At 57.6% G+C, this 27,527-nt stretch overlaps 1 protein-coding gene across 1 annotated transcript; it reads right to left on the bottom strand.

Annotated features, from left to right (window-relative positions):
• Nucleotides 1-8,342: 8,342 nt before the first annotated feature.
• Nucleotides 8,343-27,152, bottom strand: NMD3 (NMD3 ribosome export adaptor). The gene is made up of 15 exons (XM_054175581.1): nucleotides 27,076-27,152; nucleotides 26,705-26,839; nucleotides 25,637-25,733; nucleotides 24,002-24,082; nucleotides 22,739-22,867; nucleotides 22,471-22,561; nucleotides 21,411-21,489; nucleotides 21,017-21,113; nucleotides 19,641-19,758; nucleotides 17,417-17,562; nucleotides 14,745-14,857; nucleotides 13,389-13,461; nucleotides 12,216-12,322; nucleotides 9,889-9,959; nucleotides 8,343-8,694 (listed from the first exon to the last, which is right to left on the bottom strand). The coding sequence occupies exons 1-15, from the start codon at nucleotides 27,117-27,119 to the stop codon at nucleotides 8,561-8,563; spliced, it is 1,515 nt and encodes a 504-aa protein (XP_054031556.1). The 5' UTR covers nucleotides 27,120-27,152; the 3' UTR covers nucleotides 8,343-8,560.
• Nucleotides 27,153-27,527: the final 375 nt, after the last annotated feature.

Below are 27,527 nucleotides of genomic sequence, written 5' to 3' on the forward strand. Positions count from 1 at the left end.
TATCCCCAGATCCTCATCTTGGCCTGGCTTCTGCCCTCCCTGGGCATCGTCTCCGTTTGTACCTCCCTCCCTGGGGGCCTTTCCCTTTTGACTCCCCGAAATTCCCTCAGCACTCCCCGGGGAGACCTTCCTGCGGTCCTTTCCCTCTGGAGCTTTGCAGCAGACCCCCGTGGTCTGTCCTGCGGCCGCCCCCGGACCCCCCTGCTCCTTTGCTGCTCTGTCTCCTGTCTCGGGTGTCCAAGCCAGCCCTCAGTGCCGGCAGCCACAGCAGGGAATCGATCACCCGATTCCGGTGAGGCTGCCGGCAATTGCCTTCCCCAGCTGCCGCCCCTCAGCGCTGGGGCAGGGCCCGGACGAAGCCCCCAGCTGGAAGGAAGAAGTCTCTCTCTCCTTGGAAGTTGCTGTTCCCAAGGGAGACAGGGCAGTTGAGTAAGGCTTTATTGGAATCAAGGGAGAGCCCACAGGACAAGCAGCCCCTGCTCAGCACCCTGAGACCCTCCCTGCTCTGCTCACCTCCCCCTGCCCCCGGGGGACCCTGCCAGCACCCCCAGCCCAGCACCCCACAGCAAGCGGCAACCCCCAGCGGGCAAACCCCCCCAGGGCCCAAGGGCAAGGCAAGGATGAGACAGAGCCTGAGGTTGTGACACAGAAACAAATCTCTTGCTGGCAAAAGAGAAACAAAGGCATGGAGAGAGACACAGAAACAGATTGCTGCTCGGCCTGGAGCAAAGAAGGCTGCGGGGAGACCTCCCAGCAGCCTCCCAGCGCCTGAAAGGGCCTGCAGGGAAGCCAGGAAGGGGCTTGGGACAAGGGCTGGGAGGGACAGGACGAGAGGCAACCAGCTGAAGCTTGAGGAGGGCAGATTGAGGCTGGAGAGGAGGAGGAAGTTCTTTCCAGTCGGGCTGGGGAGGCACTGGCACAGGTTGCCCGGGGGGCTGACGGAAGCCTCCTCCCGGAGGGGTTGAAGGCCAGGCTGGAGCAGGCCTTGGGCAACCTGGGCTGCTGGGAGGTGTCCCTGCCCATGGCAGGGGCTTGGCTCTGGAGGAGCTTTCAGCTCCCTTCCAACCCTAACTCTGCTATGAATCTAGGAATCTGTGAATGCATAAAGCCTAAGAATCTGTGACTCTGGCCAGCAGGAGCAGGGAAGTCCTTGTGCCCTGTGCTCAGCACTGCTTAGGCCACCCCTGGAGTCCTGGGTCCTGTTCTGGGCCCTTCAGGGTAGGAAAGCTGTTGAGGAGCTGGAAGGTGTCCAGAGAAGGGCAACAATGCTGGGGAGGGGTCTGGAGCACAGCCCTGGGAGGAGAGGCTGAGGGAGCTGGGGTTGCTTAGCCTGGAGGAGGCTCAGGGGAGACCTTCTTGCTTTTTTGCTTAGGTCTTTTCCAACCTGGTTAATTCTATTCTACTCTACTCTACTCTACTCTACTCTACTCTACTCTACTCTACTCTACTCTACTCTATTCTAGTCTAGTCTATTAAAACTATGAAATCTATGAACCTATGGACTATGAAATATATGAACCTATGAACTATGGAATCTATGAACCTATGGACTATGAAATATATGAACCTATGAACTATGAAATCTATGAACCTATGAACTATGGAATCCATGAACCTATGAACTATGAAATCTATGAACTATGAAATCTATGAACTATGAAATCTATGAACCTATGAACTATGAAATATATGAACTATGGAATCTATGAACCTATGAACTATGGAATCTATGAACTATGGAATCTATGAACCTATGAACTATGAAATATATGAACTATGAAATCTATGAACCTATGAACTATGAAATATATGAACCTATGAACTATGGAATCTATGAACCTATGAACTATGGAATCCATGAACCTATGAACTATGAAATCTATGAACTATGAAATCTATGAACCTATGAACTATGAAATCTATGAACTATGGAATCTATGAACCTATGAACCTCTGAATGTCTAAAGTCTAAGAATCTGTGAATTTATGGAATCTATGAACTCTGAAGCTATGGAATCTATGAACCTATGAGAGACCTCAACAAACACGTCTCCAGGAGCTCTAAGCAAACACACTGAAGGCAGATCTAAGCAAACATATTTACAGCAGGCCTCAGTCAATGTCTGCACCAAGCCAGCAGCCAGAAGCCAGCAGCAGCTAAAACAACCTCCTTCGGCAGCGGCTTCCAACTCTCCACTGACCCTGGAAGCAAAGGCAGCAAGAGAGCTGTTAGCCCAAGGAGCAGCCCCTGCCCAGCAGAGCTGGGGGCTCCTGAATGGCTCAGCTGCAGGCTGGGCTCTGTCCTGACGGGCACTGGAGGTGCCACAGGCCTGGCACACGCTGGGCAGAGCGGCACTCTGCTGCTGGCACTGAGCCGCTGGCCAGGGGTCACACTTGGGTTGCTGAGCCCTAAGGAAAGGCTGCCTGCCCAAGGTGGGTGGGTGCCCAGGGCAGGGCAAGGGTGGCAGTGGTGCCAGCAGGACAGGGGGACAGGACAGGGGGACAGGACAGGTGCCCAGGGCAGGGCAATGGTGGCAGTGGTGCCAGCAGGACAGGGGGACAGGACAGGTGCCCAGGGCAGGCAACGTTGGCAGTGGTGCCAGCAGGACAAGGGGACAGGACAGGGGGACAGGACAGGTGCCCAGGGCAGGGCAATGGTGGCAGTGATGCCAGCAGGACAAGGGGACAGGACAGGTGCCCAGGGCAGGCAATGGTGGCAGTGGTGCCAGCAGGACAGGGGGACAGGGCAGGGGGACAGGACAGGGCAATGGTAGCAGTGGTGCCAGCAGGACAGGGGGACAGGACAGGTGCCCAGGGCAGGCAACGGTGGCAGTGGTGCCAGCAGGACAAGGGGACAGGCTGCTGTGTCCCTGCAGTGAGGACTACCCACCCCTGTCACACCCCCAGCCTGGCACTGGTGACACAACCCAGCTGTGGGCACAGGGTGGGCAATACTTGCCTGTTTGGGGGGGGAGCTCTGGTCTACCTCCATTGGCTCCTCTCCATCCTGTTCTACTTTCCTTGCCTCCTCCCAGCAGCCATCCACCTCCATCTGCTCTTCCACCATCACCTCTTTCATCTCTACATCCTTCTCCTCCACACTTCTTAGGCACAGCCTAAGCCAAGAGTCAAGCAGGGAAGGTCATTGCCCCTGCCCTGGCGGCCAAGCAGACCTGTGGCACGGGGTCCTGGGCACCCCTGCCCCATTTTGCTGCCTGGCCGGAGCCGTCGGCCCCCGGGGCCCCTGGGCACGGCCCCGGCAGGAGCTTGCTGCGGCTCGGGCGGCTCCTTGCCCAGCAGCACCCACCGGCAGTGACCGCTGCGCTTCTGCAGCCACCTTCTCCTCTGCATCTCCTTCCTCCTCTCCTTGGATGCCTTCCGGCTCCTCTGGATCTGCCAGAGCAGAGAGGGCAGGGCTGAGTGCTCCTGCTGACCGCCCCTGGGGGGCCCTGGGCGCGGAGCCTGGCCCCGTGCCTGCCTTGGCACCCAGCAGCTCCTTACCCTGTGCTGCTGTCTCCTGCACTCTCTCTTGCACTGCGGGGAGGCCTGGGATGCCGAGGGGCCAGCCTGGCAAGGGGCAGCAAAGGCAGCAGCTCAGGCTGCGGGCAGGAGGCAGCTGCTGCCAGCAAGCAGCCCTGTGCCACCAGCCCGGCACACGCAGGGCTCCCGCCCCCACGGGGTCCCCAGAGGAGGGTCCCCAGCCCATGCCAGCCCCAGGGGGCACGCTCAGGCCTGCCCAGCCAGCTGCACCCCGGGCTGCCCACCTCTTGCAGTGCAAGTTTCCTCTTCCTCCCTTTCTCCATCGCGGGCTGGGATGCGGGCAGGCAGTGGGGAAGGGGCTGGCACAGGGGAGAAGGGCTGGGGGGGGCTTGAAGGCGCTGGGAGCAGAGGGCTGGGCCAGGAGCAGGGCTGAAGGGCTGCAGCGGGAGCAGGGCAGAGGGGCTGTGTTGTGCCCGTTGCCAGGCGCCGGCAGGGGCAGCTGCCCAGGGGCCGTTACTGGCCGCCCGATGGGGATGGGCACAGCACCTCAGGCACTTGCAGCTCCCTCGGGGACTCTTCCCTGCCCCTGCAGAGGGATGCAGCAGACTTCTGGGCTTGAAGGGATGTGCCGGGCTCGTGTCGGGCAGGGCTCTGGCAGCAGGGCTCTGGCAGCAGGGCTCTGGCAGCAGGGCAGGGACTGTGGCAGAGCTCACGCCAGAAGCTGCCAGAAGCTTCCTTGCTGCCCTCCAGACTGCAGCTGCCTGTGGCCGAGGCCGAGGCAGTCAGCACCTCGGCGAGGACAGCGCTGCAGCGCTGCATGGCTGAGAGCACTGCAGCCCAGGGCCTGCTGTGCCAGGGACACAACCCCTGCGGCAGGCCAGCACCCTGAGGAGCTTTCCTCCTGGGGAGGAAACAACACGGAGTGGCTTGGCACTGAGCACGACCTCCCTTGCCTGCCTCTCTGGTGCACTGGTGGCAAGGAGGGAGCAGAGCTGGCCCCGGGAAGCAGGCAGGGGCTGGGAGGCCAGGTTGTGTTCCAGACCTCCAGCTGCTGCTGTGATTCAGCTGGGAAATCGGGGGGGGTTGGTCTCAGTTGAGTTGATCTGGTTTCCCCAAACCAAGACTGTCTTTTCCCCAGGAGCAGATGTGGGGAGGGAGCTCTCCCTGCCCTTTGTCTCCAGCCTCTTGGTGTCTTTTCTCCTCCTCGTGGCACTGCAAGAGGCTCCTGGGGAGAGCGAGCAAGCAGCTCCCAGCCTGAGCCCAGCAGCCAGCCCTGCAGCCCAGGGGGGAGAGTTTGAGGGCCCCCTCCAGCTAGGCAGGGCAGAGGGCAGGTCTAGGCCGGAGAGCAGGCTGGGCAGAGAGCATCTGTCAGCAGCACAGCCACTCCTGGCAAGCTCAGCACGACGGTGCTGCAGAGGCATCCAGCAGGAGCGAGCTGCAGGAGGGCTGGGGGGGCAGGAGCAGCTGGAGGAGCTGAGGGCCTTCTGCTTCCCTCTTCCCCGGGGCCACAAGCAGCCAGGAGGCCGAGCCCGGCACCGCCGATGTGCTGCAGCGGGGACACGGCCCCGGGCGCACAATTGATGCCTGCTGGCAAGGAGTCAGCGCTGCTGCCGGGCAGCAGCCCCAGGCTGGGCTGAGCAGCAGGGGGGAAGGAGGCTGAGGAGCTGGAGTGTGGCGGGAGGGGGCCAGGGGGAGCTGCCCCGAGGGCTGGCGACGAGGCTCGGGGAGCGCCGGCTCGGGCTAGGCTGGGCTCGGGGAGAGCCGATGGGGATCGGCTGGGCTCGGGGAACGCCGGCTCGGGCTAGGCTGGGCTCGGCGAGAGCCGATGGGGATCGGCTGGGCTCGGGGAGCGCCGGCTTGGGCTCGTCTGGGCTAGGCGTGGAGCAGAGGAGGCTGAAGGAGACCTCCTGGCTCTCTGCAGCTCCCTGAGAGGAGACTGGAGCCGGGGTGGTTGGGCTCTTCTCACAAGGCACCACTGATAGGAGGAGAGGAAAGAGCTTCAAGTTGTCCCACGGGAGGTTTAGGCTGGAGACGAGAAGAAACTTCTTTGCTGAAAGGAAGAGGAGAAGGCTCCCAGGAGACCTTCTGGTGGCCTTCCAGGATCTGCAGGGGGCTCCAGGAAAGCTGGGACTAGGGGAAATGGAGCCAAACTACAAGTGGGGAGATTCAGCTTGGATGTTAGGAAGAAGCTGTTGCCCATGAGGGTGGTGAGAGCCTGGCACAGGTTGCCCAGGGAGGTGGTGGAAGCCTCCTGCCTGGAGGTGTTTGCAGCCATGCTGGAGGTGGCTGTGAGCAACCTGCTGCAGTGTGAGGTGTCCCTGGCCATGGCAGGGGGCTTGGAACTGGCTGAGCCTTGAGGTCCCTTCCAGCCCTGCCAGTGACAGAGGGGTCTGGGCTGCCAGCACTTTGTTCACCTCCACTCCCACCACCCAAGACCCATGGGAGCACCAGCTCCAGAGCACAAGCACTTGGGGTGCCCACAGGTGAGGCTGCACTTCAGAGGTACCTAGATGTGTTCCTGTGTGACCTGCCCTGGGTGACCCTGCTCTGGCAGGGGTTTAGACCTGGATGGCCTCCTGAGGTCCCTCCCAACCCCTAACATTCTGTGACACTCTGATTCTGTGACTGTGACTCTGATGCTGTGACTTTATGTCTCTCTGAGGGAGTATTTGGACACCTCTGTGTGATCAGTTTGGTGAGACCATGAACAGATGGGATGGTCAACCAACTGCTGATCTTTTCAGGAGCCTGAGGGAACTGCAGAGTGGCAGAGCCCAAGGCAGCAACACCAGAAGGGGAGCTGTTGCTTCCACAGTTCCCCAGGACAACTCTTAACAGCTCCAACAGTGGCTCCAGTTCTAACACTGCACAGTGTGCTCATTGCACCTGTGGACATGTTCCACACAACTAGGGGTGCCCTGCCTCCTGCCAGGGGGAGGAGAGGGCTAACAGAGATGACAGAATCTATTGGGATGTGTGCATCCAGTGGCCTGGCACTTCAACATTGCAGAAGTACAGGGCCTTGGCTGACACAGGAGCTCAGTGCCCCTTAATGCCATCAAATGATCAGGGATCAGAGCCTGTAACTGTTCTGGGAGTCCCTGGTGGATCTCAAGAGTTAACTAAGGCAGAGGTTGATACAAGTTTAACTGGTAAAGAGTGGAAGAAGCATCCTGTGGTGACAGGACCTGAGGCACCTTGTATTCTGGGCATGGATTTGCCTTTCAAAGACCCCAAGGGTTACAAATGGGCTTTTGGAGTGGCAGCTGTGGAAGCTGATGGACAAAAACTGATGCTGATGTTGAACAAGATGTTGAACAAGCCTGCTCCCAGGACTGATCCCTGAGGGTCTCTGCTTGTCCCTGGCCTCCCCTGGGCCATGGACCCATGGACAGCCACTCTTTGGGTGCAGCCATCAAGCCAGTTCTGTATCCATCTAATGGTCACCCATCACACCCATGTGGCACCAGCCTGGAGCCCAGGCTGTGGTGTGGGACAGTGTGAAGGCTTTGCTCAGCTCCAGGCAAACGACAGCAGTTGCTCTCCCCTCAGCTATTGCTGTTGTCACCTGTGCAGAGAAGGCCACCAGGTTGGTCAGGCAGGATTTGCCCTTGGTGAAGCCCTGCTGACTGTTCCCAATCACCTCTTCACTACTCTTCTGAGTCAGCAGTGCCTCCAGGAGGATCTGCTCCATGATCTCTCTGGGCACAGAGGTGAGACTGCCTGGCCTGGAGTTCCCTGGTTCCTCCTTTTTACCCTTTTTGAAGATGGCAGCAATGTTTCCCCTTTCCCAGTCTGTGAGGACTGCCCCAGACTGCCAGGACCTTTGGAATAGACTAGAGAGGGGTTTAGCAACCTCCTCTGCCAGCTCTCTCAGCACCCATGGGTGTATCCCATGGAGTCCCATGGACTTGAACACTTTGAGGCTCCTCAGGTGATCACCAACCTGCTCTTCACTTACCATGGGCAGTTCTTCCTCCCCGACCCTGCCATTGTCTTCCATGCCCACAGTTCCACCACACTTCCCTCAGCTGCTCCTCCCCAGCCCTGTTCTCCAGACCCTTCCCCAGCTTTGCTGCCCTACTCTGGACTTGCTCCAGTCCCCCCATGCCCTTGGAGTGAGGGCCCCAAAACTGAACCCAGGATTCAAGGTGTGGGCAATCCCTGCCCTGCTCCTGCTGGCCACACCATTGCTGCTCCAGGCCAGGATGCTGGTGACCTTCTTGGCCACCTGGGCACCTCTGCCTCAGCTGCTGTCAACCAACCCCACTCAGGTCCTTTTCCACCAGACAGCTGCCAGCCCTCTGCCCCAAGCCTGGAGTGTTCATGTTGCTGTGCCCCACAACAGCATGGTCCAAAATGCTGCAGCAAACCCCTGTGAGCAGGCCTCCAACTGGTCAGACCTGCTGCATTAATGAGACACTAAGCTTAATTGCTTTTAATCCATGGCTACAGGCAGGAAAGAAAAAGAGACCACCACAACCTGGCCAGGGTGGGAAGCTTTCCAGCTTGCCCATCCAGGGCTACATCTTCAAACCAAGCTCCAGGCAGGTTTCTGTGTGCAAGGCATGGATAGTTGGAGTTCCTTGATAGTGGAGGAGGAAGTCTGTTCTTGAGCTTCCCAGAACTCTGTTATCTGGAACAAGCTGAATCATAAAAGGCTCCAAACCACTGTGCCAAGAAGATTAAGAGAGGGAAGAGCCTTCCCACGTGAAGAAATGAAAGCACCAATCCAGAGCAGGTATCTTTAGTTAAAAATCTAGCAAAGCAGAACAAAATCTCTGCCCCTGCCCAGCCCTGCAGCTGTCTTCAGCACAAGGGGAAGCTGGTCAGCTGGGCTTGATGCTGCAGAAGCAGAAGGAGCTCTCGGGGCCAATACTGCAGTGCCTGCCCCAGAATTGGAAGTGAAGTTGCTGATTCTCTCTAAAACACTAATGCAGGGCCATGATTTTGGGTGGTGGTGGCATGCACCAGGTCCCTTTCCAAGCCCATGCCAGCAGCTGGCAGTGTTGACTTCTGCTCTGGGTGGCTTTACCTCGGTAAGGGGGGAACACTCCTGGCCTGCCTTACTGCACCGCTCTTACTCTGTCATCATATTTGCTCCCTCCCCACCGGTGGCATCCTGGGAGATGTGGAGGTCCTCCAGCATTTCAGCCAGGCTGATCCTTGGAGGACCATCATCATCTGTGTCACTCTCCACTGGAATGTCTGCATCTGCAAAAGGGGCAGCAAAGAAACAACAAACAGCTAAGCAAAGCAGATGAGCCCCAGCCCCCCCCTGAGCAGCACCCAGGCAGGAGGGGAACAAACCCTCCCAGAACTCCCAAACAAAGGACAAAACCAACCCCAACCAAACCCTGACCACATCTCCCCATGGCAACTCCCTCAGGGAAAGTCCCTGAATCACTAAGGCTGGAAGAGACCTTTAAGCTCACTCAGCCCAACCATGAACCCAGCACTGCCAGCTCACCACCAAGCCATGGCCCTCAGCACCACAGCTGGGAAACCCCTCCAGGGATGGGGACTCCACCACTGCCCTGGGCAGCCTGGGCCAGGCCTTGACAATCCTTTTTTGGGGGAAAAATTGTTCCCCATGTGCAACCTAAACCTCCCCTGGGGCAACTTGAGGTCATTTCCTCTCATCCTCTCGCTTGCCATGTGGGAGAAGAGACCAATTCCCACCTGGCTCCAGCCAGGCAGTTGGAGAGAGCCAGCAGGTCTCCCCCTCAGCCTCCTCTTCTGCAGGCTGAACCACCCCAGGTTCCTCAGCTGCTCCTTCTTAGGTTCTTTCCCACCAGGCAGTTTCCAACCACTGTGTCTCAGGCCTTGAATGTTCATGGGGCTGTTGTGACCCAAGTGCAGGGCCTGGCCCTTGGCCTTGTTGAACCTCCTCCCATTGGCCTTGCCCCTTCAATCCAGCCTGGCCAGGTCCCTCAGAAGACCCTCCCCACCCTCCAGCAGGCCAACACTGCTGCTCAACTTGGTGCCATCTGCAGTCTCACTGAGGGTGCCTGGATCCCCTCACCCAGATCATTGCTGCAGGCCCCAGTGCTGAGCCCTGGGGAACACCACTGTGACTGGCCACCAGCTGGAGTTAGCTCCATTCCACACCACACTCTGGCCTTTGCCACCCAGCAAACAGTAGAGCTGCCCAAGCCATGAGCACCCAAGAGGCTGAACTGTGAACCCAACCCCTCACCAGCTGAGCTTCTGGGGGGGGCTCTCGTGTTAAAGGCAAGCAAAGAAAAGCCATCAACATCTGCTCAGTGCCTGTGAGCTGCAGTGAAGAGCTGCTGCTGCTCTGCAGCACTTCTCCAGCCACAAGCTGTTCACAGGACCCAAACCCACAACTTTTCAGCCCACCAGTCAGGATCCAGGGGCATGCAAGGAGCTGGGCAGAGGCCTTACTGCGGTAGATGTTGACGTTCTTCCTGATGGCTTCATCTTCTTCCAGATCCTCAAGGAAGTCCTGGTACTGCCTGCCAAAACAATTCCTGCATTTACTCACTTGGCCTTTGGCTTCCTGCAAGTTCCTGAGCCCAACAATGAATCCAAAGGAACAAAGCCTCATGGCTCTGCAATCCCCTGCCCTTCAGATCGGCCTCCTGGCAGCATCCCTGCATTTCATAGACAACCAGGTTGGAAAAGACCTCAGAGATCATCAAGCACAACCTTGGATCACCCAACACCTCCTGACAACTAAACCTCTGTGCTCCAGACCCCTCCCCAGCTTTGTTGCCCTTCTCTGGACACCTTCCAGCAGCTCAACCTCTTTCCTAACCTGAGGAGCCCAGAACTGGACACAGGACTCCAGGTGTGGCCTCAGCAGTGCTGAGCACAGGGCACAAGGACTTCCCTGCTCCTGCTGGCCACACTCTTCCTGATGCAGGCCAGGATGCCCTTGGCCTTCTTGACCACTTGGGCACACTGCAGGCTCATGTTCAGCCTACTATCAACCACTACTCCCAGGTCCCTTTCTGCCTGGCTGCTCTCAGCCACTCTGCCCCCAGGCTGTAGCTCTGCCTGGGGTTGCTGTGGCCAAAGTGCAGCACCTGGCACTTTGATGTGTTCAATTTCCTGCCCTTGGCCTCTGCCCATCTGCCCAGCCTGGCAAGGTCCCTCTGCAGAGCTCTCCTGCCCTCTAACAGATCAACTCCTGCCCCCAGCTTGGTCTCATCTGCAAATTTACTGCTGATGGCCTCCATCCCCTCATCCAGATCATCAATAAAGATACTGAACAGGCTGGGGCCCAGCACTGATCCCTGGGGCACACCACTGGTGCCTGGCTGCCAGCTGGCTGTGGCACCATTCACCACCACTCTCTGGGCTCAGCCTCCAGCCAGTTCCTAGCCCAGCTCAGAGTGCTGCTGTCCAACTCCTTCTCCCTGTCTTTTTGCCTTTTCATTAGTTCCCAAGTGATGTTTTTCTTCTGCCCTGATTGAACCCTAACTGCCTGATTCTTTCCTACTCAGTTGTTATTCAGAAGCAGCTCTGTCAGTGGCCAAACCTGTGCCAAGCTTATGATTATATTCACTGTGATGATTATTCAGCCCAATTCAGATGTCCCTTGAGCTAGGCACTGACTGTGAGCTACAGACTCAATGCTTCTGGGATTGTTTCATGATTTAAGCTTTTCCTGGAAGGGAAAATAGGGAGGCTTTGATACTGTGCACCAGTGAACCTGCAAAACCTGCAGTGTTGTCTTCAGGATACACAGAATAAAGAATGAACCAGGTTGGAAAAGACCTTGGAGATCACCAGGTCCAACCTCTCACCCAGCACCATCCAATCAACTCAGCCATGGCACCAAGGGCCTCAGCCAGGCTCTTTTTGAACACTTCCAGTGATGGTGACCCCACCACCTCCCTGGGCAGTTGGTGTCCACATTCCCCTGGCCTCAGTATCCTTGTTCCCTGAAAATTTAGGAGTAAAGATGAGCATAAATAAGGTGCAGCTGATCAGCCTGTCCTGGGAGCCAGCACCATGCTGAGACAGATCCAGCAGCCTCTCCTCATGCACCCCAATGCAGGTGTGCCACTGGCTTTGTCCTCAGCTGGAGCTCAGACACATGGCTACAGTTGTAGGTAAATTAAGGTTGGAAAAGACATCTAAGTTCATCAAGTCCAACCTTCTGCCCAACACCTGTATCACCCAGAGCACATCCCAGACTCATAAGACCTGAAGGGGGCCACAGGAAGGCTGCAGAGAGACTTTTGCTGAGGGGGCCTGGAGCCAGGCCAAGGGGAAATGGTTTGGAGCTGAGGCAGAGCAGGGTTAGAGTGGAGCTGAGGCAGAAGTTGTTGCTTGGGAGGGTGGTGAGAGTGTGGCCCAGGCTGGCCAGGGAGGCTGTGGCTGCCTCCTTGCTGGGGGTGTTGAAGGCCAGGCTGGCTGAGGCCTTGAGCAGCTGAGTGGAGCTGAGAGGTGTCCCTGGGCATGGTGGGGAGCTTGGAGCAGAGGAGCTCTGAGCTCCCTTCCAGCCTCAGCCATTCTATGACTCACAGAATGGTGTTGGCTGGAAAAGACCCTAAACATCATCTAGTTCAAAAGCCCCTGCCATGGACAGGGACACCCTGCTGCTGCCCAGGCTGCTCCAGGGTGCAGGCATCCGCAGCCTCGCTGGGCAACCTGTTTCAGTGTCTCACCACCCCCTCTGTAAAGAATTTCTTCCTAATCCACTCCTTGGGCCCAGTGTCCTAGGCAGGAGGGACTGGAAAGCTCCACAGCAGATACTGAACCTTTCATCATCTGATTCCATGCCTTCTCTGTCCCTTTCCAGCTCCTTCAGCTTCCAGTTCCTGCGGCGCTGGCGCTTGCTGCGGTCGTAGCTCTTCTTTATTAACACCTGGGGTGAAGACCAAGGCCAGCAGAGGTTTACACACACCTCCAGCACCACCAAGGGCACTCCCAAGATCCAAACCAACACTCAAGCCTAGACTTGGAGCACTGTAAATTCAGCTGAACAAGTGCTGGAGGCAGCTGGTACCGAGAAGTCCTAGAGAGAGTTGCTGCCTCCTTGCTGGGGGTGTTGAAGGCCAGGCTGGCTGAGGCCTTGAGCAGCTGAGTGGAGCTGAGAGGTGTCCCTGGGCATGGTGGGGAGCTTGGAGCAGAGGAGCTCTGAGCTCCCTTCCAACCTGAGCCATTCTAGAATCCTATGAATTTCAAAGCTTCCAGACCCTTTGGGTTATGTCCTGAATCACAGAGTCACAGAAACATTCAGGTTGGAACAGAGCCTCAGCATCACCAGGTCTAACCCACAACCCTGCTCTCCAGGGCTCACCCCTAAACCAGAGCATCCCCAAGCACCACAGCCAAACCACCCTGAAACACAGCCAGGCCTGGGGACTCCACCACCTCCCTGGGCAGCACATTCCAATCCCTGACCACTCTGGATGGGAAAAGATTCTTCCTACTCTCCAGTCTGAACCTCCCCAGGGGCAGCTTGAGGCCATTGCCTCTTGTTCTGTCACTAATTGCCTGTGAGCAGAGACCAGCAGCAGCCTCTCCACAACCTCCTTTCAGGGAGCTGTGGACAGCCAGGAGGTCTCCCCTCAGCCTCCTCTCTTTCACACTACCCATCCCCAGCTCCTTCAGTTGCTTTCCATCAGATTCCTTCTCCAGGCCCTTCCCAGCTTCCTTGCCCTGCTCTGCACTGAAGAGGCTCACAGGTGCTGGAGGTGCAACACACCTCACTGGTGTGTGCTGGAAGCTAAGTGAATGCATTCCTTAACCACCCCTCACAAATGTAAAGCAGGGAGGAAACAGTTCTCAGTGGCAGCTGCTTTCCAGGCTCCAATATCCCTCTCTCCTCATGCTTTAGGCACTACAAAGCAAGGGAGCCTCTAACTCACCTACCCCAACACCCCAGGGTAAGGCAGAACTCTTTGGAGAGAGACAGAAAATGGTCTTACCACATCAGGAATGCTGTGGGGGTTCATCTTGTTGGCAAACTCATCATTTAAGTTGCAGTTTGCCAGGTCGAACCTGAAACCAAGGCAGGAGACAGGAAGTGAAAATGGGCAACAGGAATTTCATCCTGCCTCCAAGAGAAGCCACCAAAACTGCACCCAGGGAATCAGGTTTGAATCAAAGAGCAGCAGTCACAGCTCTCCTCAGGCAGGGAAAGGTCTCCAGCTGAAGCAGAGAGCTGCTGTCACAATTGTGCCTAACTCCCAGGGCCTGCCGTCCCAGCAGCACTCCCCAGCCTCTGACCCCCAAGAGCAAGAGCCAGGGAGGTGCTACTGGGCTCACAGCAGCTCCAGCAACATCCATGTTTAAGAACCACCTCATCTGCCTGAGAAACTGCCCTGCTTGGCACTCCTCAGCAAACAAAAGCTCCTGCCTGGGACTTGAAAAATCCTTCCCAACCATCTGGGTCTAAGCTGCTATTCCAACCTGCACTATGGAGGCTGGAAGGGAGCTCCAAAGCTCACCCAGCCCAACCCCCTGCACTCAGCAGGGACAGCCCCACCTAGATCAGGTTGCCTACAGCCCTGTCCAGCCCCACCTGGAATATCTCCAGGGATGGAGCCTCAACCACCTCCCTGGGCAGCCTGTTGCAGTGTTCCAGAGGCTCCTGCTGCAGAACTTGTTCCTCACATCCAATCTCAATCTGCTCTGCTCTACTTTGAAGCCATTGCCCCTGCTCCTGTCCCTGCAGGCCTTTGCAAACAGCCTCTCTGCAGCCTTCCTGCAGCCCCCTTCAGGTCCTGGCAGCTGCTCTGAGGTCTCCCTGGAGCCTTCTCCAGGCTGAACACCCCCAGCTCCCTCAGCCTGTGCTCACAGCAGAGCTGCTCCAAGCCCCTGAGCATTTTTGTGTCCCTCCTCTGGAGCCTCTCCATCAGGTCCAGGTCCTTCCTGTGCTGAGGGCTCCAGAGCTGCACTCAGCACTGCAGGGGAGGTCTCAGCAGAGCAGAGCCAAGTGTCAGAATCACCTCTCTGGCTCTCTGGCAATGCTGCTTTGGATGCAGCCCAGGCTGCCCTTGGCCTCCTGTGCTGCAAGCTCCCACTGCCTGCTCCTGCCCAGCTTCTCCCCTACCAGCACCCCCATAACCCCCAGCTCTCTGCTTACTAGCAGCCCTCTTCTCTGCTACAATAGAAGATTTGGTGTGTGAGGAGCCTCTCCTCAAGGCTAAGATGAACAATTTGATTCTAGGCTATATGCTGAGCTCATTTGGAAACCACAACAGTTCAAACCCTCCTGCTGAGAACAGAGGGAATTGAGTCCTCCAAGAATCATTTCATAAACCCCAACAAACAAAACAGACCCCAAGACCAGGTCACCAGGATTCAGGATGTGGCCCAAGTGAGTAGAGCAGAAGTACTGATGATCTGTGTTCAGCTCTGAGGTCTTCTGCACCCAGGCTTCAGCCAGAGTGTGCTGGAGGAAGGGAAGAAGAAAGAGTCTCATAATGAAATGCATCTTAACTGTGATCAACTCAGTGGGCAGCAAAACATCTGTGCTGCCTCTCTGTCCCCTGGGCAGCTGCAGTGCCCCTCTGGTCCCCTGGGCAGCTGCACTGCCCCTCTGCTCTCAATCACACTGCCATTGAGGCTTTTGATTGCTGCACCAAGCATCCAGTGTACCACCTGCACCTCCTCCCTCCTTACCTGTGTGAAGGGAGGCACAACCACCACTACCCACAAGAGCCCCTCCAAGGCTGTCCCTACAACTTTTAGACAGCTGTTGGGCATTGGGTTTTGTAACAGAAGGAACTGGAAGTGCATCTGCTGCTTTGGGGAAGGTTAGTTTGCAGCTCTGGGGCTGCAGTCCATAAAGGGCAGGGACAGCCCTTTGCCACAGGCACAGGACACTGGGCAAGGGCTGAATAAAACCTTCCCAGGGGGCATGGAGGAATCTGGGGCTGCAAATGCAAAGCTGCATGGGAGAAGCAGCAGAGAATCCCAGCATGGTACAGACTGGCACAGACCTCTGGAGAGCACAGCATGGTGGGGTTGGAAGAGACCTCTGGAGATCACCAACCCTTTCTGCTAAAGCAGGGCACCCCCAGCAGCTTGCCCAGCAGCACAATGCCCAGGGGGGGTTGGAAGCTCTCCACACCAGGAGACTCCACAACCTCTCTGGGCAGCCTGCTCCAGGCCTCCAGCACCCTCACACCAAACAACTTTCTCCTCCTCTTCACATGGAACCTCCTGGGTTCCACTTTGTGCCCACTGCCCCTTGTGCTGTCCCTGGGCACCACTGAGCAGAGCCTGGCCCCAGCCTCTTGCCCCCCACAGCTCCTTTGTCTCTTGCTGAGCATTGCTCAGCTGCCCTCTGGGGCTGCTCTTCTGCAGGCTCTCAGCCCCAGGGCTCTCAGCCTTTGCTCCTCACAGAGCTGCTCCAGGCCCCTCAGCAGCTTTGCAGCCTCCCCTGGGCTCTCCCCAGCAGTTCCCTGTCTCTTGAACTGGGCAGCCCAGAGCTGCACCCAGTACTCCAGCTGTGGCCTCACCAGGGCACAGCAGAGGGTGAGGAGAACCTGCTGGCCTCACTCTTCTCCATGCACCCAGGACACCATTGGCTTTCTTGGCCTCAGGGGCACACTGGTGGCTCAGGGTGAACTTCTTTGTCCTCCAGCACTCTCAGTGTGCTCTCTGCAGAGCTGCTTCCCAGCAGGTCTCCCCTCAGCTGTACTGCTGCAGGGGGCTCTGCTCCTTTCCAGGTGCAGGACCCTACCCCTGCCCTTGCTGAACTTCATGTTTGCTTCCTAGCATTGAAGCACAGCCAGAGGAGACAACATTTAGCACTGAGCCTTTAATCCTGAGGAAGAGGAAATGCTTCTGCACTTCCACAAGGGCAGTTTGGGAGACCTTCTTGCTCTCTACCTGCAGGGAGGTTGTAGCCAGGGGGGGGTTGGTCTCTTCTCCCAGGCACCCAGCACCAGAACAAGAGGACACAGCCTCAAGTTGTGCCAGGGGAGGTTTAGACTGGAGGTGAGGAGAAAGTTCTTCCCAGCAAGAGGAATTGGCCACTGGGATGTGCTGCCCAGGGAGGTGGTGAAGGTGTTCAAGAGGGGATTGGATGTGGCACTTGGAGCCATGGTTTAGTTGTCAGGAGGTGTTAGGGATTAGGTCACAGGTTGGACTTGATGATCTCTGAGGTCTCTGCCAACCTGGTTGAGTCTATGAACTTAATAACCTCAGAGCTGGAAAGCTACTAGAAGACAACTTCAAATCACAGCAACAAGTGGAGCTGAAACTCTTCGAGAAGCATTTTTGAGGGTGGAATTCAGAGCACACCTGGGCAGGCTCCTAAGCACTGCTCACACCTCTCCTGGGCAGTGTGATGGGTTAGGCCCATCCTGCAAGCAGGGTGGGGGAGGGCTTGTGAGAGCCTTGCTCTCCCTGGAGGGGTTTTTCTCCCTGGGGAACTGAGCCTGTCTGTTCCACTCCCCCTCCCTGTCCAGCAAGCCTATAGAAAGGAAGAGACTGCAGCCATTAGCTCTCTCTTTGGCTTCTGCCTTGGCTGGACATCAGGCCTGGTCCTCTCCCTGCTACATCCATGCCTCTGCAAAGACTCCAACAGACTGGTTCTGTATTCCTCTTTTCCCTATCCATCCTTGTTCCTTACCCTTGTGAACCCTTCCTGTTATTGCTATACATACAATATATGGTTTAAAGAAAGTTTTACCTCTCTACTTCCAAACCAACTCCAAGTTATTTCTTGCTAGATTTGCTCCTTACCCTTTTTTCCCCCTCCCTTCCCTCTCAATCAGAGGGGGAGCAGGGGGGGGACTGTCAGCCTTGGCCCCCATCTGAGCTCTGAAATCCCACTTAAGGCTCCAACTACCACAGAAGAGCTTTTGCCAGGGGCAAGAGGTGGCAAAGCATTCACCTGCCTCTGCTAGGCAGGAGGCCCCACAAGAGAGCTTCAGCTGAGGAGGGGAAGCAAGGGGGAGCAGAGCCCAAAGCTCTGCAGCAGAGCAAGAGGAGCTCTTACCTTGTTTGACCTGGCCCCTGCACCTGCCCCTTTCTTCTTCTCCTGAACCCTGTTGATATCCACAATGATGAACTCCTCCAGCTGCCTGGGGTGGAAGAGGCTGTTGAAAGGGTGGCGCCAGTAGGTGCTGCCATCAACTTCAGCAACTGCAAGGAGACAGCCAGCATCAGCTGGGAGAGGAGCAGGGCTTCCTGAGGGGAGGCTGAAAGCAACAGGAAGCAGCCAAGCCCTGGGCAACCACCAAACTCATTTGGGTGAGCTTGGTCATTCCACACTCCCAGCACTGTAAGGGTTGGAAGGGACCTCAAGGCTCAGCCAGCTCCAAGCCCCCTGCCATGGGCAGGGACACCTCACACCACAGCAGGTTGCTCACAGCCACCTCCAGCCTGGCTGCAAACACCTCCAGGCAGGAGGCTTCCACCACCTCCCTGGGCAGCCTGTGCCAGGCTCTCACCACCTTCATGAGCAACAACTTCTTCCTCACATCCAAGCTCAATCTCCCCTCCTCTAGCTTGGATCCATCCCCCCCCTAGTCCTATCCCTCCCTGACACCCTCCAAAGTCCCTCCCCAGCTTTCTTGGAGCCCCCTGCAGATCCTGGAAGGCCACCAGAAGGTCTCCTGGGAGCCTTCTCCTCTCCAGCCTGCACAACCCCAACTCTCTCAGGCTGTCTCCAGAGCAGAGCAGCTCCAGCCCTCTGCTCCTCCTCCTGACCCTTCTCTGGACACCTTCCAGCCCCTCCAGAGCCTTCCTGGCACAGAGGCTCCAGAACTGGCCCCAGGGCTGCAGCTGTGGTCTCAGCAGAGTGGAGCAGAGGGGCAGAATCCCCTCCCTGGCCCTGCTGGCCACACTTCTCTTGCTGCAGCCCAGGCTCTGCTTGGCTCTCTGGGCTGCAAGTGCTGACTGCTGGCTCCTCTTGAGCTTCTCCTCCCCCAGCACCCCCAAGGCCTTTTCTTCAGGGCTGCTCTCCTGCCAGTCCCTGCCCAGCCTGGATCAGTGCCTGGGATTGCCCTGCCCCAGCTGCAGGACCTTTACTCTACATGACACTGTTTTAGCAAGGGGGTTGGACTAAAAGATTGTGCTGGGTTACAGCCATCCTGGATGGGGGCTGAAAGAACCTGATCCAGGTGGGCAGAGACCTGGATTTCCCCCTCCCAGGAGGAAGGGTCCCCTGGGTCACAGGTGGTCTATTCCATCCCCCCTTCCTCTCCAGCAAGCCTATAACAGGGGCAGACATCTTTCACTGCTTTCTTTCCCTGCCTTGCCTGCTCAAGAGAGGTCATCTGCTGCTGCTGCTGCTTCCTGCACTGACCACGTGCTGGGGGCCTACTTTCCAGGCTGCATCCACACTCTCTGAAGAACTGAATCCATTTGCATTCAGGCTCACAGGATGTCAGGAGTTGGAAGAGACCCAGAGAGATCTTCCAGTCCAAGCCCCCTGCCAGAGCAGGAGCAGAGAATCCAGCACAGGTCACACAGGAACACATCCAGACAGGGCTGGGAAGGCTCCAGAGAAGGAGACTCCACAACCTCTCTGGGCAGCCTGCTCCAGGCCTCTGGGACCCTCACAGGGAAGAAGTTCCTCCTCATAGTGAGCTGGAACCTCCTGGGCTGGAGTTTCCATCCATTGCTCCTTGTCCTATCCCAGGGCACAACTCAGCAGAGCCTGTCCCTGTCCCTGTCCCCTCCTGACCCCCAGCCCTCAGCTATTGATAGCCATTGATCAGATCCCTCTCAGCCTTTTCCTCTCCAGACTGTAACAGCCCCAGGGCTCTCAGCCTCTCCTCCCCAGGCAGTGCTGCAGTCCCTTCAGCATCCTTGCAGCCCTCCCTTGGACTCTCTCCAGCAGATCCCTGTCCCTCCTGAGCTGGGCAGCCCAAAACTGAACACAGTCCTCGAGATCTCAGCAGGGAGAGGCCACTGGGATGTGCTGCCCAAGGGAGGTGGTGGAGTCCCCATCCCTGGAGGTGTTTAAGAAGAGCCTGGCTGAGGCCCTTGGTGCCATGGTTGAGTTGATTGGATGGTGCTGGGTGAGAGGTTGGACTCGGTGATCTCTGAGGTCTTTTCCAACCTGGTGAATTCAATTCTATTCTACAGATACATTGACAACATTAAGGTCTAAGCCCACAAGACTTCATGAGAACCCAACCAAGCCAAGGAGAGACTGTGGCACCAGACAGCTAGCTCAGGTGGTGTCAGAGAGCAGAGAAGCAGCTGCAGCTTACTCTGGAGAGTGCTGGGGTCGATGAGGTGGACGGCGCTGGTCACGCGGATGCACACGCAGATCTGGCTCATGTTGCCAAGGCTCTGGGCCAGCTTGGGAGAGAGGCACACAACATTGTCCTGCACACAAACACAGCACCAGTCACATCATGCTGTCCTATTCTGGCAGTTAAGACTGCAGAGACTCTGAAATCTAGAATCCTGGAATGGCTCAGGCTGGAAGGGAGCTCAGAGCTCCTCTGCTCCAAGCTCCCCACCATGCCCAGGGACACCTCTCAGCTCCACTCAGCTGCTCAAGGCCTCAGCCAGCCTGGCCTTCAACACCCCCAGCAAGGAGGCAGCCACAGCCTCCCTGGCCAGCCTGGGCCACACTCTCACCACCCTCCCAAGCAACAACTTCTGCCTCAGCTCCACTCTGACCCTGCTCTGCCTCAGCTTCCAACCATTCCCCCTTGGCCTGGCTCCAGACCCCCTCAGCAAAAGTCTCTCTGCAGCCTTCCTGCAGGATGCCTTCAGGTCCTGGCAGGCAGCACTGAGGTGCCCCTGGAGCCTTCTCCTCTGCAGGCTGCACAGCCCCCCAGCTCCCTCAGCCTGTGCTCACAGCAGAGCTGCTATAGGCTGGGCAGGGAATGGCTGGAGAGCAGCCCTCAAGAAAAGGCCTTAGCGGTGCTGGGGGAGGAGAAGCTTAACAGGAGCCAGCAGGGAGCACCTGCAGCCCAGAGAGCCAAGCAGAGCCTGGGCTGCAGCAAGAGAAGTGTGGCCAGCAGGGCCAGGGAGGGGATTCTGCCCCTCTGCTCCACTCTGCTGAGACCACAGCTGCAGCTCTGGGGCCAGTTCTGGAGCCTCTGTGCCAGGAAGGCTCTGGAGGGGCTGGAAGGTGTCCAGAGAAGGGCCACGAGGAGGAGCAGAGGGCTGGAGCTGCTCTGCTCTGGAGACAGCCTGAGAGAGTTGGGGTTGTGCAGGCTGGAGAGGAGAAGGCTCCCAGGAGACCTTCTGGTGGCCTTCCAGGATCTGCAGGGGGCTCCAAGAAGGCTGGGGAGGGACTTGTGAGGGTGTCAGGGAGGGATAGGACTGGGGGGGATGGAGCAAAACTAGAAGTGGGGAGATTGAGATTGGCTGTGAGGAAGAAGTTGTTGCCCATGAGGGTGGTGAGAGCCTGGCACAGGCTGCCCAGGGAGGTGGTGGAAGCCTCCTGCCTGGAGGTGTTTGCAGCCAGGCTGGAGGTGGCTGTGAGCAACCTGCTGCAGTGTGAGGTGTCCCTGGCCATGGCAGGGGGCTTGGAACTGGCTGAGCCTTGAGGTCCCTTCCAAGCCTGACACTTCTGTGAAGCTCTCCCCAGTGGAAGCAACACCCTGGAGGTGGGGCAGGAAGCAGCTACCTTGCATATGGGCACAATCTCCACAGAGAAGGTGCTCTTGTAGTTGTAGACATTGCTGTGGATGTCGTGGGAGATCAAGCGCTGCGAGGATTTCGCCCTGCAGAACACAGACAGAAGAGAGCCTGCAGCCACCAGGGAGCACACTCCTGCAGTAGGAGCTGCTCAGACCAAAGCACAGCCCTCAACAACACAGCCCTGGGCACTGCAAGTATTAAGGAAGTACAGAGATGCCTGGGGGTTGGTTTTACAGTGGCTAAGTGGAAAACATGGGACTCCTGCAGCAGTGGTTTTGGTCTGGTTCCACCAGACTGCAGGATCCTTCCCCTTCCAGAATACTTTGCAAATGGAGGATAAAAGAGAGGTCCCAAAAGCTTTTCATTATCCAAGGACATACCTAGATGGAACTGTACACTGAAGAAAGTCTACCATCTTCTGGGCCTGCTGCTTGGAGGAGTAATAGAAGTCCAGGCCATCTGGAAGAGGAGAAAGGCTGATGAGCACATCTGCTGCCAGGGCTGACTGCCACCTGAGAGACACAGCCCAAGTCACCTGCTGCTGAGCTCAGCTCAGGCAGCCCAGAAGGCAAATTGTATCATGGCAGCCCAAAATACTCCATCAAGAGGAGTGAGGCCAGCAGGGCAAGAGAGGGGATCAATCTGAGGTACAAATCCAGGCTGAGTGCAGAGTGGGTTAGAGCAGCTCTGAAGAGAGAGAGCCTCCCATCACTCAACACCCCCCAGGAGCCAGCAGTGTCCTCCTGCAGCCCAGCAGGCAGCTGGGTGCTGGCTGCAGCCAGAGCAGTGTGGGCAGCAGGGCAGGAGAGGGGATTCTGCCCCTAGACTCTGCTCAGATCTCTCCTCCAATCCTGCCTCCACTTCTGGTGTCCCCAGCAGAAGGAGGACACAGAGCTGCTGGAGAGAGGCCAGAGAAAAGACACAAAGATGCTCCAAGGGCTGAAGCAGCTCTGCTGGGAGCACAGGCTGAGGGAGCTGGGGCTGTGCAGCCTGCAGAGGAGAAGGCTCCAGGGGGAACTCAGAGCTGCCTGCCAGGACCTGAAGGCATCCTGCAGGAAGGCTGCAGAGAGACTTTTGCTGAGGGGGGCTGGAGCCAGGCCAAGGGGGAATGGTTGGAAGCTGAGGCAGAGCAGGGTCAGAGTGGAGCTGAGGCAGAAGTTGTTGCTTGGGAGGGTGGTGAGAGTGTGGCCCAGGCTGGCCAGGGAGGCTGTGGCTGCCTCCTTGCTGGGGGTGTTGAAGGCCAGGCTGGCTGAGGCCTTGAGCAGCTGAGTGGAGCTGAGAGGTGTCCCTGGGCATGGTGGGGAGCTTGGAGCAGAGGAGCTCTGAGCCCCCTTCCAGCCTGAGCCATGCTGTGATGCTGTGACTCTGCTCACACAAGCACCCTTCCAGGACAAGCAGTTGGTCTGTTGTCCCTCCAGACTTCAGCCCCTCCCCACTCACCATGGATCTCTTTGATACGCAGGGTGTTCTGATGCAGCCTGTGCTTCAAGATCAGCTGCTCCAAGTAGTAGAAAGTCTTCTTGTGCACAGTCTGCAAACCCAACAAAGGTTAAAGGATGAAGGTTAAGAAGAAGCCACCACCCCCTCTGCCATCATTTAAGAAGAATGAGCTAACAGTACTGGGACAGCAGAGACAAAAGCTGTTCCTCCCAAGATCTGTGCACCAGGTTGCTGTGCCAGGAAGAACTAAACACTGAGTTTCCTCTACCTTCTGCCTGACTTGCACCACAGCCTTCCAGAAATCCTTAGCTTCAATCCTGTGACAGTCTTCACACATCTGAGTCTGCACTATGTACTCCACCACAAAGACTTGCTGGAGGACTGCTCCATTCATCACCTGCAAGACAAAGGCTGGAGAGGTGAGTGCTGTGAGGTGAGGCACAAAGCCCCTTTACAGCAGCACGCTGGAAAAGCTCTCTTGGTGTAGCAGCACTTGGCTGGAACAGCCACAGACCACCTTCAGAAGGGCACTTCAGGGACAGAAATGAAGCAGGCTGAAATCAGTATTCAGGGAACCATGAAGGCTGGCCACACTCCAGCCTCTCAGTGTCCTCCCTGGAGTGAGAGGCCCCAAACTGAATCCAGCAGTCAAGGTGCAGCCTCACCAGTTCTTGGGACAGGGGATCAATCCCTGCCCTGCTCCTGCTGATCAAACTACTTCAGATCCAGGCCAGGATGCTGTTGACACATTCTTGGCCACCTGGGCACACTAATGGGTCACAGATTCATCAAAGGGTTTAGATTGGAAGGGACATTCAAGATCACCCAGTTCCAACCCCCTGCCATGGGCAGGGACACCTCCTGCTAGCCCAGGCTGCTCAAGGCTTCATCCAACCTTGCCTTGAACACCTCCAGGGAGGGTTCATCCACAGCCCCCCTGGGCAACCTGTTCTGGTGTCTCCCCACCCTCACTGCAAAGAATTTCTTCCTAATATCCAAGTCTAAATGTGCCCTCCTCAAGCTTCAATCCAATCCCTCTCATCCTACTACTACAAGCCCCTGTCAAAAGTCCCTTCCTGGCTTTCCTGTAGCCCCCTTCAGGTACTGGAAGGCTGCTCTAAGGCCCTGGAGCCTTTTCTTCTCCAGGCTGAACAGCCCCACCTCTCCCAGCCTGCTCACACAGGGGAGGGGTCTCCAGCCCCCTGATCATTTTGTGGCCTCCTCTGGCCCTGCTCCAGCAGCTCCATGCCCTTCTTGTGCTGAGGTCACCAGAACTAGAGGCAGTGCTGCAGGATGGGCCTCACCAGAGCAGAGGGCACCTTCAGGCAGCTGTTGCCTGCCACCCCCAGCTCCTTTTCTGCAGGACAGAGATCTTTACTCTCAGGACAATCCAGCTGACAGGGGCTGGATTTCCCCAAAGACAAGCACTTAACCTAAAACACAGCCACACAGAGAAAGAATCCAAGCCAATCATGCTGTGTGCCACAAAAAGCTTTCCAAAGCCCCACACAGAACACTGTGCTTCAGTTACCTCTTTCTGAACAGTCAGCTTCAGCTTCAGCCTCTTGGAATGGGGCTCAGTCCAAATGAAGCCTGCATCAATCAGCCGGACCTGCCAGGGGCAAGGATCAAGAGCTCAGCTACTCCCAGCACTGCCACCAGGGGCTGGTCACAAACACCCAGCCCCAGCCACCACAACACACAAGCTCATGGGCTAGCTCCAGCAAGGCAGGGAGTGATTAACAGCCAATTAAAACTCAAACAGCTGATTTTTCAACTTGATCTCTACCCAGCCCTCTGCAACCATCTTCCAAGTGGCCAAGGGCTCAGGCCCAGCCAGCGTGGATTCAGGAAGGGCCTGACCAACCTGAGCTCCTTCCATGCCCAGGTGAGTGCCTGGTGGATGTGGGGCAGGCTGTGGATGTGGTCTGCCTGGACCTCAGCAAGGCCTTTGACACCATCCCCCACAGCAAACTCCTGGCCAAGCTGTCAGCCCCTGGCTGGGACAGCAGCTCTCTGAGCTGGGTTAGGAACTGGCTGGAGGCTGAGCCCAGAGAGTGGTGGTGAATGGTGCCACAGCCAGCTGGCAGCCAGGCACCAGTGGTGTGCCCCAGGGATCAGTGCTGGGCCCCAGCCTGTTCAATATCTTTATTGATGATCTGGATGAGGGCATTGAGTCCATCAGCAGTAAATTTGCAGATGAGACCAAGCTGGGGGCAGGAGTTGATCTGTTAGAGGGTAGGAGAGCTCTGCAGAGGGACCTTGCCAGGCTGGACAGATGGGCAGAGGCCAAGGGCAGGAGACTGAACACATCCAAGTGCCAGGGGCTGCACATTGGCCACAGCAACCCCAGGCAGTGCTACAGGCTGGGGGCAGAGTGGCTGAGAGCAGCCAGGTGGAGAGGGACCTGGGGGTAGTGGTTGATAGCAGTTGAACATGAGCCAGCACTGTGCCCAGGTGGTCAAGAAGGCCAAGGGCATCCTGGCCTGCATCAGGAAGAGTGTGGCCAGCAGGAGCAGGGAAGTCCTTGTGCTCAGCCCTGTGCTCAGCACTGCTGAGGCCACACCTTGAGTCCTGTGTCCAGTTCTGGGCTCCTCAGATTAAGAAGGACATTGAGACTCTTGAATGTGTCCAGAGAAGGGCAATGAGGCTGGGGAGGGGTCTGGAACACAGCCCTGTGAGAAGAGGCTGAGGGAGCTGGGGGTGTGCAGCCTGAAGAGGATGCTCAGAGCTGCCTGCCAGGACCTGAAGGCATCCTGCAGGAAGGCTGCAGAGAGACTTCTGCTGAGGGGCTCTGGAGCCAGGCCAAGGGGGAATGGTTTGAAGCTGAGGCAGAGCAGGGTTAGAGTGGAGCTGAGGCAGAAGTTGTTGCTTGGGAGGGTGGTGAGAGTGTGGCCCAGGCTGGCCAGGGAGGCTGTGGCTGCCTCCTTGCTGGGGGTGTTGAAGGCCAGGCTGGCTGAGGCCTTGAGCAGCTGAGTGGAGCTGAGAGGTGTCCCTGGGCATGGTGGGGAGCTTGGAGCAGAGGAGCTCTGAGCTCCCTTCCAGCCTGAGCCATTCTGTGATACAAAAGGTTCAAACCCTCCATAAAGATCAAACCCTGAGGTGTAAGTTAGCTCAACTCCACTTCATGCAATGCCAATGGACACCCTGGGAAATATGCACTCACCTTGCTCAGAGAAGCCTTGAGTTTTTTAAGGCACAAAGCAAGAAGCTCTCTTGATTCTAAGGCACACTGAATCCAGGTTCCTGGAGGCTGAAGGTACCTATGATACAGGCAGCATTTTAAGGCACATTACAGCACTCAAAAGTTATGTCCCAGGCTTGCAGTTTTAATACCAATGTTTTGCCAGTGAGATATGGACAGGCTAAAGAGTTGAGTGGAGAGGAACTTAGTGAAGTTTAACAAGGCCAAGTGTAAGGTCCTGCACCTGGGGAGGAATAACCTCCTGCACCAGTACAGGTGAGGGCTGACCTGCTGGGAAGCAGCTCTACAGAGAAGCAGCTTGGAGTTTTCTTTCCTCTGAGGGTGCTGGGAGGCCTGGAGCAGGCAGCCCAGAGAGGTTGTGGAGTCTCCTTCTCTGGAGAGCTTCCAACCCTCCCTGACCATTAGTGCTGCTGGGCAAGCCGCTGTGGGTGCCCTGCTTTAGCAGGTGGGTTGGAATGGATGATCCTCAGAGGTCTCTTCCAAGCCCCACCATGCTGGGATGCTGTGATCAGCCACACCTCCTGCCTCCCTAAGCATTAGAACTCACATCTCCAGGGGCAGTCTGTCCTCCTCATCAATCTGCCCACTTTTCTTCCAAGGCCCAAAACCTCACTTCTTTAAATCTTTCAGCCTCTACACCCCAACAGCTTTCTACTGCCACAAGGAAAGAAATCAAAGAGATGTGCTGAAACAGTCCAGGAGGTGAGATGAAGACATGCAGAGCTTTCCAGTCACAGTCACCCCCGAGGGGCCCTGCCCCCAGCCCCAGGAGAGTAGATTCAGATTAAATATCAGAAGGGAATTCTTTGCAGTGAGGGTGGGGAGACCCTGGAAGAGGCTGCCCAGCAAGGCTGTGGCTGTGCCCTCCCTGGAGGTGTTCAAGGCCAGGCTGGATGAGGCCTTGAGCAACCTGGGCTGGCGGGGGGGTGGGGGCGTCCTATGGCAGCAGGGGTGGGAATTCGTCGATTTTTAAGGTCCCCTCCAACCCAAAGCAGCCTGGGATTCTGTGAAGGGCTTGTGGCGGCTCACCTTTCGCATTGCTTGCAGAAGTGGACGGTGCCCTGCTTGGGGATGCCCTCGGTGATGTCGACCTGCGCCCGCAGGCAGCCCACGCACATGTTGGCCGGGTTGGGCGGGACGGGCACGCCGCACTGGCAGCACAGGCTGCAGCCGAGACACGGAGGGGAAGTCAGGCGGCGGCTGCGCCCGCAGCACACAGGCAAAGCTTCCCGCGGGCTTTGCGGTGGTTAACTCCGGCCCCGCAGCTCGGTCGTCACCCGCTCCCCCCGCACCACCGCCGCCAGCCCGGCTAACGGCCGCCCGGGCGCCTTCCCCCCGCACCCTGCGGCCGAGTCCCGGCCGGCCGCGCCCCGCCGCCCCCGCGCCCCGCCGCCGCTCACATGTTTCCCTGGGTGTGGGCCGCCGGCCCCGGCAGGTACTCCATGGCGGCCGCTGCACGCCCGGCGCCGGCTTCCGGCCGGGACGGGAAGGGGCGGAGCGGAGCGGCCCCGCGAGAGCTCGCCGGGGGGCGGGGCCGGAGCGGGGGCGGGGCCGGAGCGGGGGCGGGGCCGGAGCGGGGGCGGGGCTGGAGCTGGAGCTGGGCAGAGGTAGGGGCAGGGGTGGGCTGGAGCTGGGCAGAGGTAGGGGCAGGGGTGGGCTGGAGCTGGGGCAGAGGTAGGGGCAGGGGCGGGCTGGAGCTGGGCAGAGGCAGGGGCAGGGGTGGGCTGGAGCTGGGCACAGGCAGGGGCAGGGGTGGGCTGGAGCTGGGGCAGAGGTAGGGGCAGGGGCGGGCTGGAGCTGGGCAGAGGCAGGGGTGGGCTGGAGCCAGGGCAGGGGAAGGGGCAGGGGAAGG

Source organism: Dryobates pubescens, chromosome 32 (genome assembly GCF_014839835.1).
Source record: "Dryobates pubescens isolate bDryPub1 chromosome 32, bDryPub1.pri, whole genome shotgun sequence".
Classification (NCBI taxonomy): Eukaryota; Metazoa; Chordata; class Aves; order Piciformes; family Picidae; genus Dryobates; species Dryobates pubescens.